Source organism: Heptranchias perlo, chromosome 7 (genome assembly GCF_035084215.1).
Source record: "Heptranchias perlo isolate sHepPer1 chromosome 7, sHepPer1.hap1, whole genome shotgun sequence".
In the NCBI taxonomy this organism is placed as follows: Eukaryota; Metazoa; Chordata; class Chondrichthyes; order Hexanchiformes; family Hexanchidae; genus Heptranchias; species Heptranchias perlo.
This window is the reverse complement of record NC_090331.1, coordinates 48087216-48110349: the sequence shown is the minus strand read 5'-3', so window position 1 is coordinate 48110349 and position 23134 is coordinate 48087216. Positions and strand designations below refer to the sequence as shown.

Genomic DNA, 23134 nt, shown 5'->3' with positions numbered 1-23134 from the left:
ATCGAGCACTTCAATGCCAGGTGGATACTCCAGCGTCAGAGGGTGAAAAGACAGTTCAGATTTAACAAATTAATGCAAAAACTGGTTAATATTTGGAATGAACTGCCAAGGGAAGGACTGATGACTCTTTGTAATAACAAATTCAAGCATTAGATAAATACCCCGCAAGGAATTTGACAGAGGGGTTTGCAGGATTTTTAAAATTTGTTCTTGATATGTGGGTAACAACAGCAAGGCAGTTGCCCTGAAGGCATTAAGACTCAACCATGTAGAGTCGGTCTGGAGGTCACATGTAGGCCGGACCAGGTAGGGATGACAGATCCATTCTCTGAAGGACATTAGCAAAGCCCCAGTTAAGTTTTCACAGCTTTCCTAGTCATTTTTAGTGGTACCGGCCCACAAATTACAAGATTTATTGAATTCAATTTTCAATTTGCTGTGGTGGGATTTAAACTCATAGGGGGTGATTTTAACCCCCAAGAAGGGTGGGTTAGGCTTGGGTGGGAGTTGAAAATAGTTGTTTTTTGGGTCGCAACCGCAACCCAGCTTCATTTCTGGGTTTAACGTGGGCACATAAATGTACAGGCTTCCCACTGGGAATGCAAAGTCCAAAAATTTTGTAGTTGCGGCCCAAAAAAACAACTGTTTTCAACTCCCACCAGCCCCCAACTTACTTATTCTTGGGGGTTAATATCACCCCCATAATCTCTGTGGTGCCAATCCAGTACCATAACCACTAGGTTACACCGGGACCAGACATATGGACCACAATTGTCTTTTATGGTCCTGCACATTTCTATGTTCTTAATTTGCACAAGTTATTCAAGTGTGGAGGTACAACTGCTTGGCTAGTCAACAATCTCTTGGAATCTATAACTTGTTCATATGCAACTCTAAATAAGTCTACAAAATCAAAATATTTATCATCAAGATAAATATACAGTTCCATGACTCTGAACTGTAAATACGACATAATAAAAATAGAAGCAAACAATGAAAGCAAGAGTATTAAGCCACTGTACCTCCATTAAAAGATAAATTTGATATATTAAAAATTAAACATTTGATAAATTTCTAGACTATTTAATATATAAGCATTAGATTTGTTATTTACCCTACATACAAGACACATATGCACAACTAACTTTGTCACTCATAACTTTCTTGGTTCCCCTTATAACAACAACATGCATTTATATAGCACCTTTAATATACAGAAAATGTCCCAGGAGCTTCACAGAAGCATAAGCAAAAAAAAATGTATGCCAAGGCAAAGAAGGAGATTTTAGGCAGGGTGAGCAAAAGCTTGGTCAAAGAGGTGGGGTGTAAGGAGGGTCTTAAGAGTAGAAAAGGATGTGGAGAGGCAGAAAGGTTAGGGAGGGAATTCCAGATTTGGGCCTAGATGGCAAAAGGCATGGCAGCCAATGGCGGGGTGAAGACGTAGGGGGGACAAACGCACAAAAGGCCAGAGTCAAAGAAATATAACAAGTTAGAACAAGTTCATTCAAATATGTTCATGGTCCATATGTATATTTCTGTATTATATCAATATTAAGGCTATGCATCTAACAGAAAATTCTAATCCTTGTTTTCAAAACCCTCCATGGCCTCACCCCTCCCTATCTCTGTAACCTCCTCAAGCCTTACAACCCGCCGAGATCTCTGCCCTCCTCCAATTCTGGCCTTTTGCGCATCCCCAATTTTAATCACTCCACCATTGGCGGCCGTGCCTTCAGCTGCCGAGGTCCTAAGCTCTGGAATTCCCTCCCTAAACCTCTCTGGCTGTCTCTTCTCCTTTAAGACGCTCCTTAAAATCTACTTATTTGACCAAGCCTTTGGTCGCCTGTCCTAATATCTCCTTATGTGCCTCAATGTCAAATTTTGTTTGGTAACGCACTTGTGAAGCACCTTGGGACGTTTTACTACGTTGAAGGTGTTATATAAATGCAAGTTATTGTTGTTGTTGTTGTATGGACAATTCAAACTGACACAATGGTGCAGATTTTCCTCTCCTATGCAACTAGGGAACACCCTGTTCCCTGGCACAAAGAAGAAGAGAATTGACAGAGACCCACAATGTTGGTCTCTGCCACCTTTACATTGCCCAAGGATATCTGGCCAATCTCCAGGAGAGTGGGCAGAGCAGGTGGAAGCAAGAGGCAGCTAAGAAAATGAGGTGGGGGGGCCTAAGGGGCCTTTTACTTTATTTTGCTCCATGTTCTGCAGGCAGGCTCTCGAATAAAGGCCCTTGCCCCTTGACCCCTCTCAGATCAGTGGATCAGGCAGCAAGCTCAGGGAGGCAGCATCTTCATTTTACAAGCCTCGAAATCGCTCCACAGGACAACGGTTTTTGGTTGCTGTTTTTGGACAGTAATCTTACCGTTGCTGCAAGCCTCTCAGGTCTGGTGCAGCAGATGGATTTCTACACCCGATTCTGGGTGCAGGTCCCTACTGAAAGGCAAGCCTTCATCTGGAGAACCTCGGGACAATACGAATGACCTGAATTTTTTTTTTATTCGTTCATGGGATGTGGGTGACGCTGGCGAGGCCGGCATTTATTGCCCATCCCTAATTGCCCTTGAGAAGGTGGTGGTGAGCCGCCTTCTTGAACCGCTGCAGTCCGTGTGGTGAAGGTTCTCTCACAGTGCTGTTAGGAAGGGAGTTCCAGGATTTTGACCCAGCGACGATGAAGGAACGACGATAGATTTCCAAGTCGGGATGGTGTGTGACTTGGAGGGGAACGTGCAGGTGGTGTTGTTCCCATGTACCTGCTGCCCTTGACCTTCTAGATGGTAGAGGTCGCGGTTTTGGGAGGTGCTGTCGAAGAAGCCTTGGCGAGTTGCTGCAGTGCATTCTGTGAATGGTACACACTGCAGCCACTGTGTGCCGGTGGTGAAGGGAGTGAATGTTTAGGGTGGTGGATGGGGTGCCAATCAAGCGGGCTGCTTTGTCCTGGATGGTGTCGAGCTTCTTGACTGTTGTTGGAGCTGCACTCATCCAGGCAAGTGGAGAGCACTCCATCACACTCCTGACTTGTGCCTTGTAGATGGTGGAAAGGCTTTGGGGAGCCAGGAGTTGAGTCACTTACCGCAGAATACCCAGCCTCTGACCTGCTCTTGTAGCCACAGTATTTGTATGGCTGGTCCAGTTAAGTTTCTGGTCAATGAATCTGTAAATACCAGCTGGTTCAGGTCATAGCAGGCAAAGTGCATTTTGGGAGCACTCTGCCTGACTTGCATTCGTGTGTAGAGAAATTGGGAGGCATGAATTTTGGCCCTATAATATTGTCCTTAATTAGAAATAAAAAATCAATTTGCAGTCAAGCCTCGTTATGAGAAATTCTATTACAAACATTCCATTATAAGCCTTATAATAATAAAAAAAAGTTCTCAATCTCTATGTATTTATGTTGAGATTTGACTCATAAGTGAGTAATTGCTAAAATAACACAACAAATCTTTACAGAAATCTGCACCAAATAACTGCAGTAACTATTATAGCCAATGTTATCAAAGACATAATATTATGGGGAAACAAACAGCAGCATCTGACCACAATAATCACGTGTCTTTACAGTATAACCATGTGATTAAGAGAAGATGGTGAGGCAGTTGTGTAATAAATTGCTACATGGCAGAGTAAGGTGTGGCTTCATCATGGAATTCTCTATATTGCAATTTGAACAGGTCTTCAGAGGAGGTATCAGGTAGAGCCCTGGCACCTCCTAAAGGGAAGGAGTTAAGGAAAAACTGACTGGCAAGATACACCTGATCACTGTTGCACTTCACCCAGCAGCAAGATCAAACCCTGGTATTGGCTGAGGCCTGGGCCACCTTCTAGGATCATAGTGTATGCATGACACAGTGAGACTTGAAACTAGGGAAATGGGGTCAAGTATAAAACTACATCAACCCCAAAAGAGAAGACAAACTGTAAAACATGCCTTTTTTTTGCTGAATGCAGTATATGGGGGCATTGAAGGTTACAGCAGAACATTTCAAGTCCAGTATTTCTATTTTGGTGAGATGTTGCAAGTACAGGGGTGGCTAACCATTGAATGTACCTAACATGCTTTATTGCTAACCACCTCTCTGAATCCCACACTAGACTCTTTCATGCCATTCTTTCCTACTCCCTTCCTGCTCCTCCTTCACTCATTTTTTTATCTCTCTCATTTCCCCTTCCTTTTCTCACACCCAATGGCAGAAATTCCCTGCTCCACAAATCCTGTGCACCTCAACCCTGGAAACACTATACAGTTTCTTGTCTGCCCAGGAGCCGACAGCGGTCTGTGATATTGGCAAAGCTCTCGTCTTGCATGCATCTGCCGGCTCTAGGGGGATCCACTTCTCAAGAGCCGAATGTACACAGCGGACCCTACAACCTCAGAAGGAAGCGTACCTATGCTACATAGGTGATTGTTGTTTACATGACACCTGATGCAAAACACATAATTTAGCTTGGGACATTTTTTCTATGTTAAAAGCACTATATCAATACATGTTGTTATTGTTAGAATTAAAGGAATGTTACCCACTATAATATCATGCTGCATCTTTTGCAACGAGTGAATCTATGGGTAAGTATAAAAATGCACAGCCCAGCCACAGAAAAGCAAGTGGCTCACAAGACACAGTTTGGCCACCTTTGTACAAACAAATGGTTATTCTGGTCAAGGCATGTCATACTTAACTTAAAATTCAAATCACAAGATACTCAAGCACTTTCTAGCATATAGTTTGTAGTCAGCAATAAATATTTCAGTCCCAGTTTTGTCAAACAAAAATACAAGCAGAGAGGAAAAAAAATTATATAATGGTCTATGCAAGATTTTTTTTAACCAAGGGAGAGGGAGAGGAAAAGGTTCAAGGGTTCAAGTTTGGGGTATATTCAATATTCGGGGGCAGACTACATGGGTCAATACAGTGCTATACTGTCCCTTTGGATACTGATGGAAAATGAACACATACAAGATTACATTCTAATGTGTAGCATTAGCATAAAATGGGCATTACATTGCACATTTCTATATAAAAAGTTACTATCAGGACATTCAGGAATAAAGATTAATAATTAATTGTCATTTTCCAGATAATTTTTTTAAATTCAACATCTAGCTAACTACTCAAATTTTAGACTATCTTGCAGTCCAGCACAAAGCTGCTCCAAATTGGTCCTAGTTGAGAAAATGTCTGATGCTCAGTTGTTCTTCTTTAAAGAGATGTCTTTTACTTACTGGATCCCAATTCTAGTTATATAAAGGCAGATTTTTGGGGGCTCCACATTTCCCAGGATACACAGAGGCAGCAGTCAAGAGATTGGGCCCACAGTTGCAACTATCCAATTCAGGATGCACCCAAATTCCGAACAGGCGATTTCTGCAGTCAAAAATTAGGCCATGCTACCGGCATGCACAGGCCTAACTTAAATGAAATAATTATGTAAATTAGGTCCCCACCAGAATTTCTGACTGCAGGTGAGGGACCGTCCATGGCATTTTTCTTGCCCAGTTGAAATGGGTGTATGGAAACCTGTTCAGGCAGGCTTCTTAAAGGTGTTTTGTCAGTCTAATTTTTTTTGAGTTTTTTGGTAAATGTCGCTGCATTTTTCCCAAGTAATGTTTTGTTGGGAATTCAGCCATCTATGGATTTTGGGATTGTTTTGTAGCACATGGTTGTTGCTAGCATTTAAATGGTTCACAAAATGATATGCATGGCCCTTCCTTGCTCGTTTCCAAATGTGCTGGATGCTTCAGACGAATGAGCCATTCATGAGATGCAGCTAAATGAAGGTGCAATGACACCAGGGGCTTTCCATTCACAAATGTCATAACCCTACAGCCAGCATCCACAGGCCAAATGACTCCTGTCTTCACCACCCCCACTTCACAACACAGGCTGCCACATAGCTGTATCATCTGCTGCAGGATGACTACAGACAATATCTGGATCAGAGATAGCTCTTCATGTAGAACAGAAGGTTGCCACAACTTGAAGCATTCATGCTACCACATCCTTCAAAGTCATTCCTGGGATAGGTACCACATCAGGCAATCTGCAACGCATACCTGTATCAAACAAGTGATAGATGTTGTGTTAATAAGAAGCAACATCTTTATCACTTTCCCTCAAAAAGGAGGCAAAAGCCTTTGCACTGAGGGGAGGAGGTGAGGGTTAGGCATACTTCAAGTGCAACGTACCACAGATGGCACCCATAGGTGCACCAAGGTTCCAAACATCAACCCTCTAGCCTACATTCAATGAAGAAATTTGCACTCAATTAATGTTCTGACCACAGAAATATTATGTACATCATTGGCCGTTATCCAGGAAGCAGCAACATTGCCATCAGTGAGCAACAGTCAACGGTGGTTGCATTTTTTGAAAGAAGAAATAATGTAGGGGAAGAGGTTTAGGAGACCAGGTTTCTCTCTACATCTATAGTTCCTGACACCAGAGAAATCCCCTAACAGCAGAGAAGAACTTTGGGCTGGAAGCTTGAGCACCTGTTAGGTGTGCCTCTTCTACCATCTCCATCTGCAAGAGAGGTGTACATGTAGCTTTGACACAATGAAAGTGTGTGCAGCAGGACAGCGGTTGTGGACAATATATCCCAGAGGGTTTGGGAGTTCCCATCTTCAGTTCATACCATCCTTGATAAGCCCCACAAGAAATACGTACAACAGTGAGAAGCACACTTACTACCACCATCCTTCTGATACCATCAAGCTTCTTCCTCATTTGCAGCAGGTGACTGCCTGGATTTGATCAGTGATGTCATTCTATGCAGCTTGCACCTGCGTTTCTAATGAAGGGTGATCGTTATCCCAAACAAAACCACCCTTCTTTGGCATAGCACTTGGAAAGGGCCTTCCAACTCTTCAGCATCAACAGGAGCAGTATAGGCCACATGTCTCCACTGTGCCATTGTAGTCAATTACTCCACTTTTCTGTCCCCACCAAAACTTGCTCTTTAATGGCTTGTGGCAGCCCTACGAATTGGGCCAGCAAAACCCTATTTTTGCCAGACTCAAAAGTCTGGGTAATATTTTTGTGTTCATGTATACTATTTAGTGTTTCATAGAACTATCATTAACCCATGTGCCTGCAATAATAATAAATAAAGCAGAACTTTCCTTTTTGTATTGCAGATTTAATTATTGAATATTGTTGCCATACAATTACAAGGGATTTCAGAGCAAATATCATCTTTCAGCTTTGTGCACAGCGCATAGTCCTCTACAACTTACTCATAAGCTTGGGGGATAATGTTCAAATCAATGGTGCTCATTTCTAGTGCATTATATTGCCTACTTTTGTTGTACTTTTTATCCTGGCCCTGTAATTTTTGCTTCAACAACTGAAGCAAATTGTCTGTTCAAACTAATGATATCTTGGAGCTGTTATTACCAAAAGGCACTGTAAATGTTTTCCTTCCTCCAATTTTCCTTCTGATTTTCTTTGTATGACTCCGCTTCTGAAACCAGTGACTCATGCTAGAGTGCAGTTCCACAAAAAACGATAATCCTCCGGTACATTGCTCAAATAAAAATTGGCCATGTAGTTGATAGTGAGGAAGAAAGCTGTAGACTGCAGGACTGGTCAGGTAGGCAGAAAAGTGGCAAATGGAATTCAATCCGGAGAAGTGTGAGGTAATGCATTTGGGGAGGGCAAGCAAGGCAAGGGAATACACAATAAATGGGAGGATACTGAGAGGTGTAGAGGAACAAAGGGACGGAATGCATAGCCACAGATCCCTGAAGGTAGCAGGATAGGTAGATAAGGTTGTTAAAAAGGCAAACGGGATACTTTCCTTTATTAACCAAGGCATAGAATATAAGAGCAGGGAGGTTATGCTAGAACTGTATAAAACACTAGTTAGGTCACAGCTTGAGTGCTGTGTACAGTTCTGGTCACCACATTACAGGAAAGATGTGATTGCACTAGAGAGGGCACAGAGGAGATTTACGAGGATGTTGCCAGGACTGGAGAATTTTATCTATGAGGAAAGATTGGATAGACTGGGGTTGTTTTCATTGGAACAGAGAAGACTGAGAGGTGATTTAATTGAGGTGTACAAAATTATGAGGGGCCTAGATAGAGTGGATAGGAAGGTACTATTTCCCTTAGCAGAGGGATCAGTGACCAGGCGGCATAGATTTAATGTAATTGGTAGAAGGATTAGAGGGGAGCTGAGGAGAAATGTTTTCACTCAGAGGGTAGTCGGGGTCTGGATCTCACTGCCTGAAAGGGTGGTAGAGGCAGAAACCCTCAACTCATTTAAAAAGTACTTGGATGTGCACTTGAAGTGCCGTAACCTACAGGGCTACAGACCAAGTGCTGGAAAGTGGGATGAAGCTGGATAGCTCTTTTTCAGCCAGCACGGACACGATGGGCCGAATGGCTTCCGACTGTGCTGTAACCTTCTATGATTCTAAGATTCTATGAAATGGTTATTTCACATTTTTGAGCTTGGATAGTGAGCACCAGCAGGGTACTCAACAATGGGACCATTAAAATTAGAGGAGAAAATGTTTTTGGTGAAAAGCAAAGATTTTATAGCCAATATAAATGAGTTATATACAGTGTGCCTAAATTATTACTGGTTTAGTTTCCAATGCTTACCGACGACAGTGGAATATATGTGATAGCTGTCACTAGTTATTTTTAACAATTTCCTCAGCAACACAAGGTCACAGCAGCTGTGAAAACACTGCTGCTTGGGGACAGTATTTATCTACAAATGGTAGTCACACCTGTCCAATAGTGTTATCTTACAGAGCCAAAGGGGAGGCAGTAAATGAGCCAGAGGAACACAAATGCTTTTTTAAAATGATACAGCCTTAAAGATTGAAGCTGTGACACTAACATAGTAAATTCATATCTTGGCAACAAATAGTTGAAAAAGAAGTATTCAAAATAAGGTATGACAGATGATTGCAAATAAGTTCAATAAAAGTCTTTTTGTGCACATGAGTCCTCATACTTCCAGGCCTCTTTAGCCATCTGTTAGCCTTCTTTAGTCTAACAATTTTCCAATGTAGTTTCCTAGCTTTACAGAATGCAAAGTAACTTAATATCGTCACCAATGTAAAGTGAATAAAAACTCCTGGAACAGAATTTTCAGAAGTAGTAACGGAGTGACTTTGCTAGCATGTAAAGTTGATGATCTTATGTGCTCGAATGTAAAAATTCAAAAATAAAAATGTGTGACAGCCAAAGGGGACCTAAGAGGAATTTGCTATGCCTTCTTTTCAAATGTTCTGGCTGGAAGTAAATAAGAACTTTGACATTAAAGAGGTCTTACAAAATTAAATGAAGGGTAAAAACTGAATAAAAAAAATAAAAGCACTCAAGGAAATGGCAAATGTGCTTTAAAGGGCACTGTACCTGGATGGGGGTGGGGATGGGTAAGTAATTTCAATACACAATGTTCCCACGTGTAGGAAGGAAAAAATAATCAAAGATCTCCCTAAACTGTTAGAAGAAATCTTTGTTTTAGCTCCTCGCCAGCAGCTAACTGAAAGGCTGCTAAGTTGGCTCTCAAAAGTATAAAAGAACCAAAAACTGCTTTGTACTCAACTAACTGACTCTTTGCATCACTGACACCTCTAAATTTGCATTCTGATGTGTTCTATTGCTTGCTAAAAGAATGACTGCTGACATTAGCTGAACAACTCTTATCCAGCTTTGAGAACTGACAACCTGGTTACTGATAATAAGAAATAAAAATTAAGATGTGTCCCAACAGGTCAAAGGGATCTGCAACCTTTATGCTGTCTCTTCCTGCCAACCCCCCCCCCCACCCCCACCACCCCCCAACTACAAGGGCTGAGGGCTCTGTTAAGGTGGCTAAAAATAAATTAAAGAAACAGCATAAGATAGACGAGAAAGGAGTGGAATTGTGCTGCTCACCTTGCCTTTTGGGGCAAGTTCCCGGTACTCGCTATCCACCTAGTGAGAGCTCCTACTTGCGCTTATCAGCTATCTACTGATCAACTAGTAACTATACTCCTTGGCAGAGAGGGATCTCTCTCTGAGGTCAAGAAGGCTCTAAGATGACATACCTGGCGATGGAAGATTGGAACTATGTCAACGCTCTGTCGCAGATTTGCTAATCCAATACGAGTCAAGCCGTTCCCAGTATTCCAGGACACTATTAGTGATTGACCAACCAGCCTAGCTCATTAAGACCCGTCACTGTGACTTGTCACAGGGGACTGGGAATCTACCTACTCAACTCTGGAAGCCAGTTGCCTAATAGGCAGAATGATCCTGGCTAGAGACACAACTGGAAGTTTATCCATGCGTTGTGCTTGTAAGCTGCATGGTTTTAGCTGATTAAACTCCAGGAGTATTACTATATATACTGGGGGGTCCCTTAGCTAGGCTCTTGCCTATCTATCCCTAACTTGTATCTGTAGACTCAGGTAAGTGGAGAGTGTCCCTAAGAGTATTCATTCCAAATTGGGCAAACAGAAACTTTGTGGAATTCTCATAGCTTGGTTTGGAAACTACTAAGCACAATGATGGTTGTTGCATGTTTCAGGCATCTAGTTGATCAAAATAGGGATTAAAGCATCAGTGAAAATGGAGTGTTTTCATCTGTTAATGTATTTATTGGGTTACTGAGGCTAATCATGGGCTCATCCAGAACTAGATATGATTGAAGAAACAGGTGCGTTTATTTGGTTTTACAGGTTATCTGTAGTTTTCTAATGTGCCTGAAAACAAAAAATAAAGGACAATAAGCTTTATTAGTCACTGGGTAGTGGGCCACAATTTAAAAACAAAAGATTAGTCCTAGAATATGCACACATTTTACAATTCAAAAATCCTGCAATATACTTCTGTTTTTAGAAATCATAGCCGAAACTACAAATGTTTTTTTTTACCCTTGCACTTTCGTTATCTTAAATTCTATACTGATGCACAGTGGTATCATATGTTTTTTAAAATATAAAAACAATTGTAATTGCATGTTTCTAGAAATCTGCTGATTTTTTGGAAACCAGGTGATCATTAATATATTACTGATAACATGGTTTCCACTCCCCTCAGGATCAATATTGTGTAGCCACCAAGCCCTGGACCTCAACCCCGTTCTCTTTCCATTTCTTCCCCTAATGCTTCCAGCTGGAATGCCCGTTATCTTCCTGCACAGGCCCCAGACCACTGCTTCCTTTCAGCCTCAGTCACTGGCACATCTTGTAACAACTCTTGGATGTCCTAATATTGCCCAGGGCCACTGGCTGTAAATCCAGCATGAAAGTGGTTGAAGGTTCATCCAGCCCAGAGTAGAGTTATTCAAGATCAGGCCCTGGCATCTCCTGCTTCCACTCCATGTCTCAGGCTGCAGCCTCCTACTCTTTTTTTCATACTCAGGGAGAGACAAGATTACTTCAGTGACTATTAGAAGATCAAACGCCCGAGTTCAGTTCCATGACTGCAACAAGGGAATGGGAAGGTGGTGAGAGGAAAAGAGGGGTGAAAGACTTACAGAAAAAGAGATAGGCACATACACAGAAAGAAATGTATATAAATAAACACACACAAAAACACACACAATACATAAAAGAGAAAGGGAGAGAAAATGAGATGAAAACATACAGAAAAAAGAGAGAAAGATAATGTAGAAAGAGACAAATATACCAGTGTTTGAGTTGCACAGTGACTAAAAGATGTACAGAAGATGGAGAAGACATGGGGGTTCAGAGAAAGAGTGAGAAGAATTGAAGACAAACAGAAATACATAGCTGACAAAGATAAAAAGTCTATGAGAGCTATAGAGAGACACAAGGTAGAAAATGAGAAGAGTAAGACAAAAAAAGTGGAAGACAAGCACAAAGATAATGAGTGAGAGAGATAAAATTATTTTTTGGCTGTGAGCAACACCATATGAGATCAACAAATTTAGATATAAATAAGAACTTATATCAAACATACAATTTGAATGGTATAATAATAGGCAGGTTTCACTGTAAACACAATAAACAAATTGGAAATATATCGCCGTTCCTTCATCGTCGCTGGGTCAAAATCCTGGAACTCCCTTCCCAACAGCACTGTGGGAGAACCTTCACCACACGGACTGCAGCAGTTCAAGAAGGCAGCTCACCACCACCTTCTCAAGGGCAATTAGGGATGGGCAATAAATGCTGGCCTTGCCAGCGACGCCCACATCCCATGAATGAATTAAAAAAAACAACAATGGGTGATCAATAATTTCCAGTATCCAGCTACATGTTAGTAGGTTATTAACCTTGTTTGCTTTTTTGCAATACACACGAAACTTCAGAGAACACAAATCAAACAGACTTATTTATTCACAGAAATAAAATTTACTTTCAAAAATCAGAAGTAATTGGATTCGGATCCAGCCCAAATTAAACTTAAATTTAAATTTGAATTTGAAAGTGCTTTCCATCTAATTCTGTAAAGGATTCAAACTGTACCAGCAATCCTTAAAGGTCACACAGCTTAAAGAACTGAACTCTAAATTAAATATTTTCTATACAACATGCTACATAGTTTGAGAAGTACAAAAGAAGTTAGGTGTAAAGGCATCTTTAAAGGCATTACACGGAAACTTTTTGAAAGTTATTTTACTCTAGTTTTCCTATGCCACCCATTTCTTCACTGAAGTCATGGTAGATAACCTAGTCGCAGACACTCTTAAACTACCTGCTAGAAAGTAAATAAAAGCGCTGTGGGTTGTCATTCCTTTCACTAAGGAAATTGCCTTTTGTAAATGTTGCCTCCCGAGTAGCTGAGATCAGGAACTCATGATGTATAGCATGATTATAGCAAAAAAGTCATGTCTTACCACTTTGTAAGTCAGTATATTTGTGTAATAAAGTATGCCTTTGCTAATAATTTCCTACAGAGGTCTTATGCATAATTAATTCAATAAGCGCATTCCTTTCTTATATTTGCTATACTGGCTGCACAAGGAATAATATTGATATTCCTGATGTTGTAGAGTAGCTGAACAGAATGGTTCAATGGTAGCACTCTCGCCTCTGAATCATAAGAATATAAGAACATAAGAAATAGGAGCAGGAGTAGGCCACATGGCCCCTTGAGCCTGCTCCACCATTCAATCAGATCATGGCTGATCTTTGACCTCAATTCCACTTTCCTGCACGATCCCCATATCCCTTGATTCCCCTAGAGTCCAGAAATCTGTCCATCTCAGCCTTGAATATATTCAATGACTCAGCATCCACAGCCATCTGGGGTAGAAAATTTCAAAGATTCACAACCCTCTGAATGAAGAAATTCCTCCTCATCTCAGTCTTAAATGGCCGACCCCTTATCCTGTTGCTATGCCCCCTAGTTCTAGACTCTCCAGCCATTGGAAACAACCTCTCAGCACCTACCCTGTCAAGCCCCCTCATAATCTTATATGTTTCAATCAGATCACCTCTCATTCTCCTAAACTCGAGAGAGTATTGGCCCATTCGACTCAAACTCGCCTCATAGGACAACCCTCTCATCCAAGGAATTAATCCAGTGAACCTTCGCTGCACCGCCTCCAAGGCAAGTATATCCTTCCTTAGATAAGGAGACCAAAACTGTACACAGTACCCCAGGTGAGGTCTCAACAAAGTCCTGTACAATTGTAGTAAGACTTTCTTACTTTTTACTCCAACCTCCTTGCAATAAAGGCCAACATTTCCATTTGCTTTCCTAATTGCTTGCTGTACCTGCATGCTAACTTTTTGTGTTTCTTGTACGAGGACACCCAAGTCTCTCTGAACACCAACATTTAATAGTTTCTCAACATTTAAAATATATTCTGTTTTTCTATTCTTCCTACCAAAGTGAATAACCTCACTTTTCCCCACATTATACTCCATCTGCCACCTTCTTGCCCACTCACTTAACCTGTCTATATCCCTTTGCAGACTCTTTGTGTCCTTCTCACAGCTTACTTTCCCACCAGCAAACTTGGATACATTACACTCGGTCCCTTCATCTAAGCCATTAATATAGATTGTAAATAGCTGAGGCCCAAGCACTGATCCTTGCAGCATCACACTAGTTACAGCCTGCCAGCCTGAAAATGATCCGTTTATCCCTACTCTCTGTTTTCTGTCCATTAACCAATCCTCTATCCATGCTAATATGTTACCCCAACTCCATGAGCCCTTATTTTTTAAAATTCGTTCATGGGATGTGGGCGTCGCTGGCGAGGCCGGCATTTATTGCCCATCCCTAATTGCCCTTGAGAAGGTGGTGGTGAGCCGCCTTCTTGAACTGCTGCGGTCTGTGTGGTGAAGGTTCTCCCACAGTGCTGTAAGGAAGGGAGTTCCAGGATTTTGACCCAGCGACGATGAAGGAACGGCGATATATTTCCAAGTCGGGATGGTGTGTGACTTGGAGGGGAACGTGCAGGTGATGTTGTTCCCATGTACCTGCTGCTCTTGTCCTTCTAGGTGGTAGAGGTCGCGGGTTTGGGAGGTGCTGTTGAAGAACCCTTGGCGAGTTGCTACACTGCATCCTGTGGATGGTACCTGGTTGTTCTTTGAGCCGACGTGGACACAATGGGCCGAATGGCCCCCTTCTGTGCTGTATCTTTTCTATGGTTCTTTCTATGGTCCTAATCCGTTTTTATATTTCTTGCTAGTTTACTTTCATGTTCTATGTTCTCTCTTTTTATCAATTTTTTGGTGGTACTTTGCTGGTTTCTAAAACTCTCCCAATCTTCAGGTTTACTACTCTTCTTGGCAACATTATAGGCCTCTTCTTTTAATCTAATACTATCCTCAGTAGAGTCAGACAGTTGTGCGTTCAAGCCAATATTGGCCAGGTTACCTTGCTCTTCTTCAAGCCCCACTCCAGAGACTTGAGCACAAAATCTAGGCTGACTCTAGTGCAATACTGAGGGATTGCTGCACTGTCGGAGGTGCTACCTTTCGGATGAGACGCTAAGCCGAGGCCCTCATCTGCCCGCTCGGGTGGACATAAAAGATCCCATGGCATTATATCAAAGACCAGCAGTGGCATTCTCCCCGGTGTCCTGCCCAATATTTATCCCTCAACCAATATCACTAAAACAGACCATCTGGTCATCATCACATTGCTATTTGTGGGACCTTTCTGTGCATACATTGACTGATGTGTTTTCTACATCACAACAGTGACTACACTTCAAAAGTACTTCAATGGTTGTAAAGTGCTTTGGTACTTCCTGAGGTCATGAAAGGCACTATCATTTTTTTTAGCAGGATTGGCACTAACATGGAATGAATCATCACAATGGTCTTGTCATCCCTCTTTCCCCCGGAACCCCCACCCCCATCCCAACACAATCTTATTCCCCTGACAACTAGAGTTTCACTAATAAATGTGGACAGTTCAGGACTGAATTCAACGTTGATCTTAAAGTGGCATATTTAAAATTGTTTCCCTTTGTTTTCTTCAAGTTGTACTGATGGCAATGGCCAAGGTGGCTGATTAATTAAGAGCACACTGCCAAGTTATTGTTGGGTTAAATAAAAAAGTAAAATGTAATTTTAAATGTATCATATGTAGTATACTTCAATAGCACCACAACATATTCAAACTACAGTGGATTCCGATAAGTGAGTTCTGAAACTAAGCCAGAAATATCTGCGACACTACCGGGCTGATTGCTTTTCCTGATGAAAGGAGAGAAAACTATTCCACATCACTCACAAGCACCCCCACCGATTCAATGTGGGGCCTTGAAGCTGATCACTGATCTCTCAATTGATGATGGTGTTATAAATTAAATAATAATAATAATAATGCCTTTGGTATAGAGGGAGCATATGCCGCCCTCACACAAGCACCCAACGCACCAAAGTTAATTTATTTGTTAAAAATGATACCCAATCTCCAAGACATCCAATGTAGCCCAGCTATTCATCAGCAAGTGTCAAACTGGTGAATATCTGATTCCAATTAGTTCAAATCCAAGAACAGAGGAAGTCATTGAGTTTGATTAAGCTTCAATAATTATTCGGTAGTACATTGGAGGGTTGTTGGAAATAAAGTAAATGTTAGTTAAAAACAAAGCAAAAATGTAAAATAATGAAATAGTAGAGGATAATTAAATGGTAGAAATTATACGGAAAGTGGGGTGATCACTAAAATGGGGCTCACGACATGGGAGGAGTAGTTCGAGGCAGACAAAAGTGGTGGGAACGTAGGTTGGTTGCTTGAGGCAATGTGTTGCCAAAGCAAGTGACTACAGGCCCAAGCTGCAAATGAGGGGAGGTGTTTGTGGCCTCAGCTCCAAAAAGTCAACAGTGGATAGCAGAGGGCAGGAACATGGATCATGGGCAGGCTACAGTCCAAACCCCAAAATCAGCATCGAACAGCAACAAGTAGAGCTAACAGTCCAAAAAAAATTCAACAGGGAGGGAAGCAGTAGAGGCAGTGGCATGAAATCAGCATTGAGTGATGGCAAAAGACGTAGCCTCATGCCCCCAAATTGAACAAGGCAGCTGGCAGAGTGGCAATGTGCTGTGAAGGGAACAGAGAAGGGGCAGCCCCAATGGATAGGAAAATTAAATTGCAGGAAATTCTGGGAGTTAAAGTTAGAGATGATCATAGCACCACCCAGCTTGGAAGTTCAGCTAGCAAGACAGAATCAATACTGCATGCAAATTGATTGAAGTGAAAATTAAGCACAATAACAATAGCATCTTGGAAACAGTGTGATTCAAATAGTTTGACATACACCATGACATACTTCTGACTGTGACAGACAAAAGTGGGAGTTACAGGAAGTGTTACATTACAGGAAATGCCACTGATACAAGGCTTTTAATATATAACTAGCATCTCTCCTTTGATGTGCCTCAGTAAATCAGAGAATATGCTGTTTTCTAACAATAGGCATGTCTCGAACAAAGTACAACAGGAAGTAAGTGTCACGGAAAGTGACGCTTACAGGAAGTGTGCTCTATATGCAAGACTTTTAATGTATTATGAGCACATGTCCCATGGTGTTGCTCATAGTGAGTCAGAGGATACACAGGAGTGTAACGTGTTAAATATCATGGCTAAAGTATGTCAGGAAGTAAATATGATGCTTAGAGGACGTATGTGCTATACACAAGATATTTAATATATTATTGATGGAAGCACAAAAAAAATATAATTGTTTTTCTTTTCTTTAAACTTTGATTGCTCTGGTTAATTTTGAATGCTACATCATGAAAATTCTTCAGCAAAACAAAATTAATTCAGTGCATATTACAAACATTAAAAGATTAATTATGGGCCATAATTTGCTGTGGCATAGCATTTAACGGTGTCTGCCATTAGTTAGATTTGCTCTTGACCTTTTGGGTTTTTAAATTTTTTATGTGGCAAGTTGCTGGAAGTGTGAGCTGATAATTGCCCAGGTATGTCCTGTTCACAAAAGGACAAATCCAATCCGGTCAATTACCGCCCCATCAGTCTACTCTCAATCATCAGCAAAGTGATGGTGACGATCCGGATTCTTTCCCCTCAGTCTGGTTCAGTAATAACTGAAGTTGAATACATTTTAAAGTTCAACACATCTTTAATAGCAGGGTTCTTAGTCTGCAGCATTGATTTGGACTCCTGATAGAGTCCCTCTATGCTGGCAGAGCAAGAACAAGAAACATACAGAAATCCACACGTTTTTATACAAATCAATAGGGTTGGAACATACTTAACGAGGGTCAACACCAATCATAAGCCGGGCATAGGTTGCCATGCGAGGTTACATTATTTCCGGCCAATCATAAATCGTCCATGTGCTGATCATGCTGCTGTTAGACATCAAAGGGGATACTTCCTCACCTTCCAACTTGGAATGTTCTTCCCTGTTCCTTCTGTTCTTTATCTCCCAACCTGGAATGTCTTTCAACTTTGGCTAAGCTCGTTACCTATATTGATCTGCCATAAACATGGAGACATTCAGACCAGTCCTTGAATCACATCAAAGACTCTACATTGCTAAGACCATGCAAACCTGCTGACTACGCAAACATATGGCCCAGCAGGAGGCCAGGCCACCTGTACCAATCTCAGTTACTAACTAATTAACCCTTTCTAATCATTTTGCATTCTGCTTCTTTGCCACATAGACATTTTAATATTTTACCGAAAACTGACCACGTAGGGATTCTCAATGGAAGGTGTCGTCGACAGCGCTATCAAGCAGCACTTACTCACCAGTAACCTGCTCACTGATGCTCAGTTTGGATTCCGCCAGAACCACTCGGCTCCAGACCTCATTACAGCCTTGGTCCAAACATGGACGAAAGAGCTGAATTCCAGAGGTGAGGTGAGAGTGACTGCCCTTGACATCAAGGCAGCATTTGACTGAGTGTGGCACCAAGGAGCCCTAGTAAAATTGAAGTCAATGGGAATCAGGGGGAAAACTCTCCAGTGGCTGGAGTCAAACCTAGCACAAAGGAAGATGGTAGTGGTTGTTGGAGGTCAATCTTCTCAGCCCCAGGACATTGCTGCAGGAGTTCCTCAGGGCAGTGTCCTAGGCCCAACCATCTTCAGCTGCTTCATCAATGACCTTCCCTCCATCATAAGGTTAGAAATGGGGATGTTCGCTGATGATTGCACAGTGTTCAGTTCCATTCGCAACCCCTCAGATAATGAAGCAGTCCGTGCCCGCATACAGCAAGACCTGGACAACATCCAGGCTTGGGCTGATAAGTGGCAAGTAACATTCACGCCAGACAAGTGCCAGGCAATGACCATCTCCAACAAGAGAGAATCTAACCACCTCCCCTTGACATTCAACGGCATTACCATCGCTGAATCCCCACCATCAACATCCTGGGGGTCACCATTGACCAGAAACTTACTGGACCAGCCATATAAATACTGTGGCTACAAGAGCAGGTCAGAGGCTGGGTATTCTGCGGCGAGTGACTCACCTCCTGACTCTCCAAAGCCTTTCCACCATCTACAAGGCACAAGTCAGGAGTGTGATGGAATACTTTCCACTTGCCTGGATGAGTGCAGTTCCAACAACACTCAAGAAGCTCGACACCATCCAGGTCAAAGCAGTCCGCTTGATTGGCATCCCATCCACCACCCTAAACATTCACTCCCTTCGCCACCGGCGCACTGTGGCTGCACTGTGTACCATCCACAGGATGCACTGCAGCAAGTCGCCAAGGCTTCTTCGACAGCATCTCCTAAACCCACGACCTCTACCAACTAGAAGGACAAGAGCAGCAGGCACATGGGAACAACACCAAGTCACACACCATCCTGACTTGGAAATATATCATTCCTTCATCGTCGCTGGGTCAAAATCCTGGAACTCCCTCCCTATCAGCACTGTGGGAAAACCTTCACCACACAGACTGCAGCGGTTCAAGAAGGCGGCTCACCACCACCTTCTCAAGGGCAAATAGGGATGGGCAATAAATGCTGGCCTCGCCAGCGATGCCCACATCCCACGAACAAATTTTAAAAATTGTCGCGGCGAGGGAAACAGGGCATCCGGGACCTGAGTAAACAGGGTAAGTGACTGTGTATCTCCTTAACCAAATAGATTGAAGGATTGTGAAATTAACAGCACAAGGACTGAGAAGGAAGTGTAAATTAGAATGGGTGAATTCAATGTCAAATCAGGTACAGAAGGAGAAATAAAGTGAGGGAAAGAAAGATTGGATTAAGAGAGAAAAAAGAGACAGAAAGGAAAATAAAAAAAGTAAAAATTTAAAATTTTACATTTTTAAAATCTCCAACAACATTTAAAACCTGAAGGAATGAGACTCCATACTTGTAACAGTTAATTTTCAGTGCCAACGAGATTGGCTGACAGTAATTAGCACTTATCATGTCGTTAAAATGGAGCTTAGACGGAAATGGACAAGACTTAAATTTCTGTGGTGAGTTTTGTTCGTATCTACCGCGCAAATACAGCAACTTCACACCATTCAATACATTTCAATGGTGAGGCAGACAGCAAGATGTCGTTTTCACGAAGCTAGCAGCGGTTCGGCACATCTTGGACAGCAATTTTCGGATTTCCGTGTTTAATTTCAGGCCCTTCGCCTTAAGTTGCTGTAGCATTTGCGCATAAATAACGGCGAGCGCCATTAGCCTTACCGTTATTTTGACAGCAAATTCTGGCCCAATAAGCCAATGAAAGATGTCCCAAAGTTAAAGAATTACTATATGACAACAGACGCATTGATAATTACTTGTAATTGTTAACAGCATTTATAAAAGGTATGGCTACGAGCATGTGCTGACTAAAGCAAAGTATTAGTTCACTCGTCAATCAAACTTCTGTCAATGCTACACATCTGAACATAATTCCCAAATGTAGTAATGGACACATTCCCATAATAATAAAAAAAATCAGTATCTACTTTACACTGCATATTTAAAAAGGTGCTCAATTTTCAGTGTACAGATAGGGGTACTAATGTTTCTCAAAATTGCCAAAGTAAGAGAGGACAGGCCAGGAAATGATACATGGTTTCAATTTGTATTCAATGCCAGAATCATGGTTTCAAACAAAGGTATATCTCATCTACATGCGGAACTAGTGTCTTTCATCCATTCAATGCTGAACGTGAAGCATTCATGCAGTACAGTTTCATATCCAACCATAACTAAACAATCTCTGACTAGGAGTGTAACAAACCCAATCATTTGTTATCAAGCTAACAATGCTCTCAGTACATGAATGCTTTAGTCACCATTGTAGGTGGCAGAAGATCACAAACAGGACTGGCAGGTCAGTTTATAGCCTAAGTTGATACGAATCTTGGGCTCCAAAGGCAAGTATCGATTAAAAGGAAGTTTCAAACTTGAAATAGTTGCACCAAGCCACCATTCAACTTATTTAATTTATGATTCTTAATAAGATTTTTAAAATAATAGAACGTGACAAGGCCAGTCCAGCATCTCTACCATACCTGCTATTTTTAACCTCTGGCAGGCTAGGAAGCAGCAGCTGTGCATCCATCTCCACTGACCGGAACAGATGAAAATAAAACAGACTCACTATCTGTCAATTGCCACACCTGACCCTGGACTACCATGAAAAATGTTAGGAAATTATGACTTGAAGCACGACACTAAATTTAGAATTGCTGTTATTTTTAAAAAGGCAGAAAAATCTATTACATAATGTGGGTAAGTGCCATTTTATTTTTTTTAAACTATTAAAACATCTGAGGGGAAAAGTTACCACAAAACCCTCACCTCCACTCCAAGACACCATGGTCACTTTTTCCCTGGGATTGACGTGCATGTTTGGAAAGAGCTGAAGATAATTTCAACAATTAATCTGGCTTTTTTAACGTTATGATTATTAACCATAATTGTGATGCCAAAATAATCAAGTTCCAGTGTTATTATTATACAGAAAGATGTGTTAACTCCTACCGTAATGTTTCGGCACAGGCATTGTGCAACATTAGCATTTTGTGTGAGGAAACAATAGTTAGATCACTATAGTTTCGAGTATTACTGTTGTATGAAAGCAAAACAAAACACCTCGGTCCATGAGTGTATAATCTAAAGTTAAGTATTGTCTTTAATGATTACAAATTGTAACCCTGTAACAAGTATAGCACGTCTAAAAATGAGTGGCGAAGGCGGATCCTACGTTTCCATCAGCAGATCTTACAAGCCACACTGCTGGCGTGTTTAGAGAGCCAATTGTACTGGTTATTTGAGATACAGCTAGATGGCAGCTCCAGAGAACAGTAAAAATGGTGCAGCATATATTAACAATAAAGCTATTTAGTTTGTCTGAATAAAACTGTTACACTTGAATTTATTAAACTAGAGTCAAAATATGTTTTATTGTTTGAAATGCAACTAAATGCATCCATCGAACCCTTACACGAAATTAGGTGTTTTAAGAATTCTGTATTTTAAATCATTAAATTCAATCAAGACATTAAATTTGTTAAAATTCAAACGTTGTAATCTTGATTTCCTAGGAGGCACAAAGCGCCATTGAGCGTTCTTTTCAATGATTCCACAGACTTGGCCTGGCAACTGAGTAATGTTTTTACACTAAGACATCAGAACTGCTTTTCCTTTTTAGAATGGCAAAATGTTATCAATCACTGCAATTTTTATTAAATGACAGAGACGAAGATGCGATGCTCGTTATCTTCATCTCAGTTGTCAAAGACTTCACCCAAGATTTTCTTTTAAAACATCAGATTTCCAGAAGCGGTTTCATTGTTCAATGTACACATGCATGAATACTGTGGGCGATTCGGCCTGACAGCCGCCACACTTAACTCGTGGATTGCGATAGTAATACTCGGGATGCTGCTCCGTGCAATGGACGACTTGCCCCAAAGCTCTTTGCCCCCAATCATATCCCCCTTACCTGTCTTGAAAAATGCTGCGATGTCACCGTCGTTGACGCATTCGTCTGTCCCTTCTGCGGAATTCATCTTTCACTCGATGCAGAAATATAAAAAATTACATCCACTCCTACTGCAGACTAAGCTCCATATTCGGTGCTGGGTGGCAGCTGCTATTAGATAGTGGTGTTTTGGGGAAGGCTGTGCTCGACTAAAACCCTCTGCATTTGTCCTCTATTGTTCAAAGGCGCCCTCCTCTCTCCGGCAGCAACATCACAATACCAACAACAATAGGCTACACATGGGCTCGGCTCAATGCATTCCCACTAGTGACAGCTCCTTCCTCGCTCCACCGGAGCCCGGCCACAACTTAAAATAACCTTTCTTCCGAACGGGCCGTGCATCAACGGCGAATAAAGTGAAATGAAATCCTTCTGAGGAACCTATTCCAACGTAACCCCCGGTGTAAAGCCTTCGATGGAAATAATCCTAATGACAGAGGCCGGGAGAGGCAGTTACCACGGCCGTCGGGTTGTGTGCATTTTTGTTTTTGGTGAGGGGGGGGGGAAAGAAATTGGGAGAAAATTAGCATTGGCAAGGACCATGGGGGGGGGGGGCGGCACTCAACAAACAGCTTGGATCTAAGATAGTCAAAGGGAGAGCGGGATCCTGCTTTCACAAACTGTTCTCTCACTGAGCGGAATGGTGAAAATCTCCCAAAACACAGACCACTGTCGCTGCCACTTTCAATCTCGCGTTGCGCCAAGGAGTGGCCACATTGCGCCTTCTAGCGTTTCTTGGTGCACTGAACCA

General features: G+C 41.8%; 1 protein-coding gene across 1 annotated transcript in view; it reads right to left on the bottom strand.

Moving 5' to 3' along the window:
* The window catches only part of kalrna (kalirin RhoGEF kinase a), a 667943-nt gene extending 645068 nt beyond the window's left edge, over window positions 1-22875 (bottom strand). The window contains exon 1 of the mRNA XM_067987468.1: window positions 22345-22875. Coding sequence (XP_067843569.1) covers window positions 22345-22411 — 67 coding nt within the window. The 5' untranslated portion in view covers window positions 22412-22875. The remainder of the gene's footprint in view (window positions 1-22344) is intronic.
* Window positions 22876-23134: the final 259 nt, after the last annotated feature.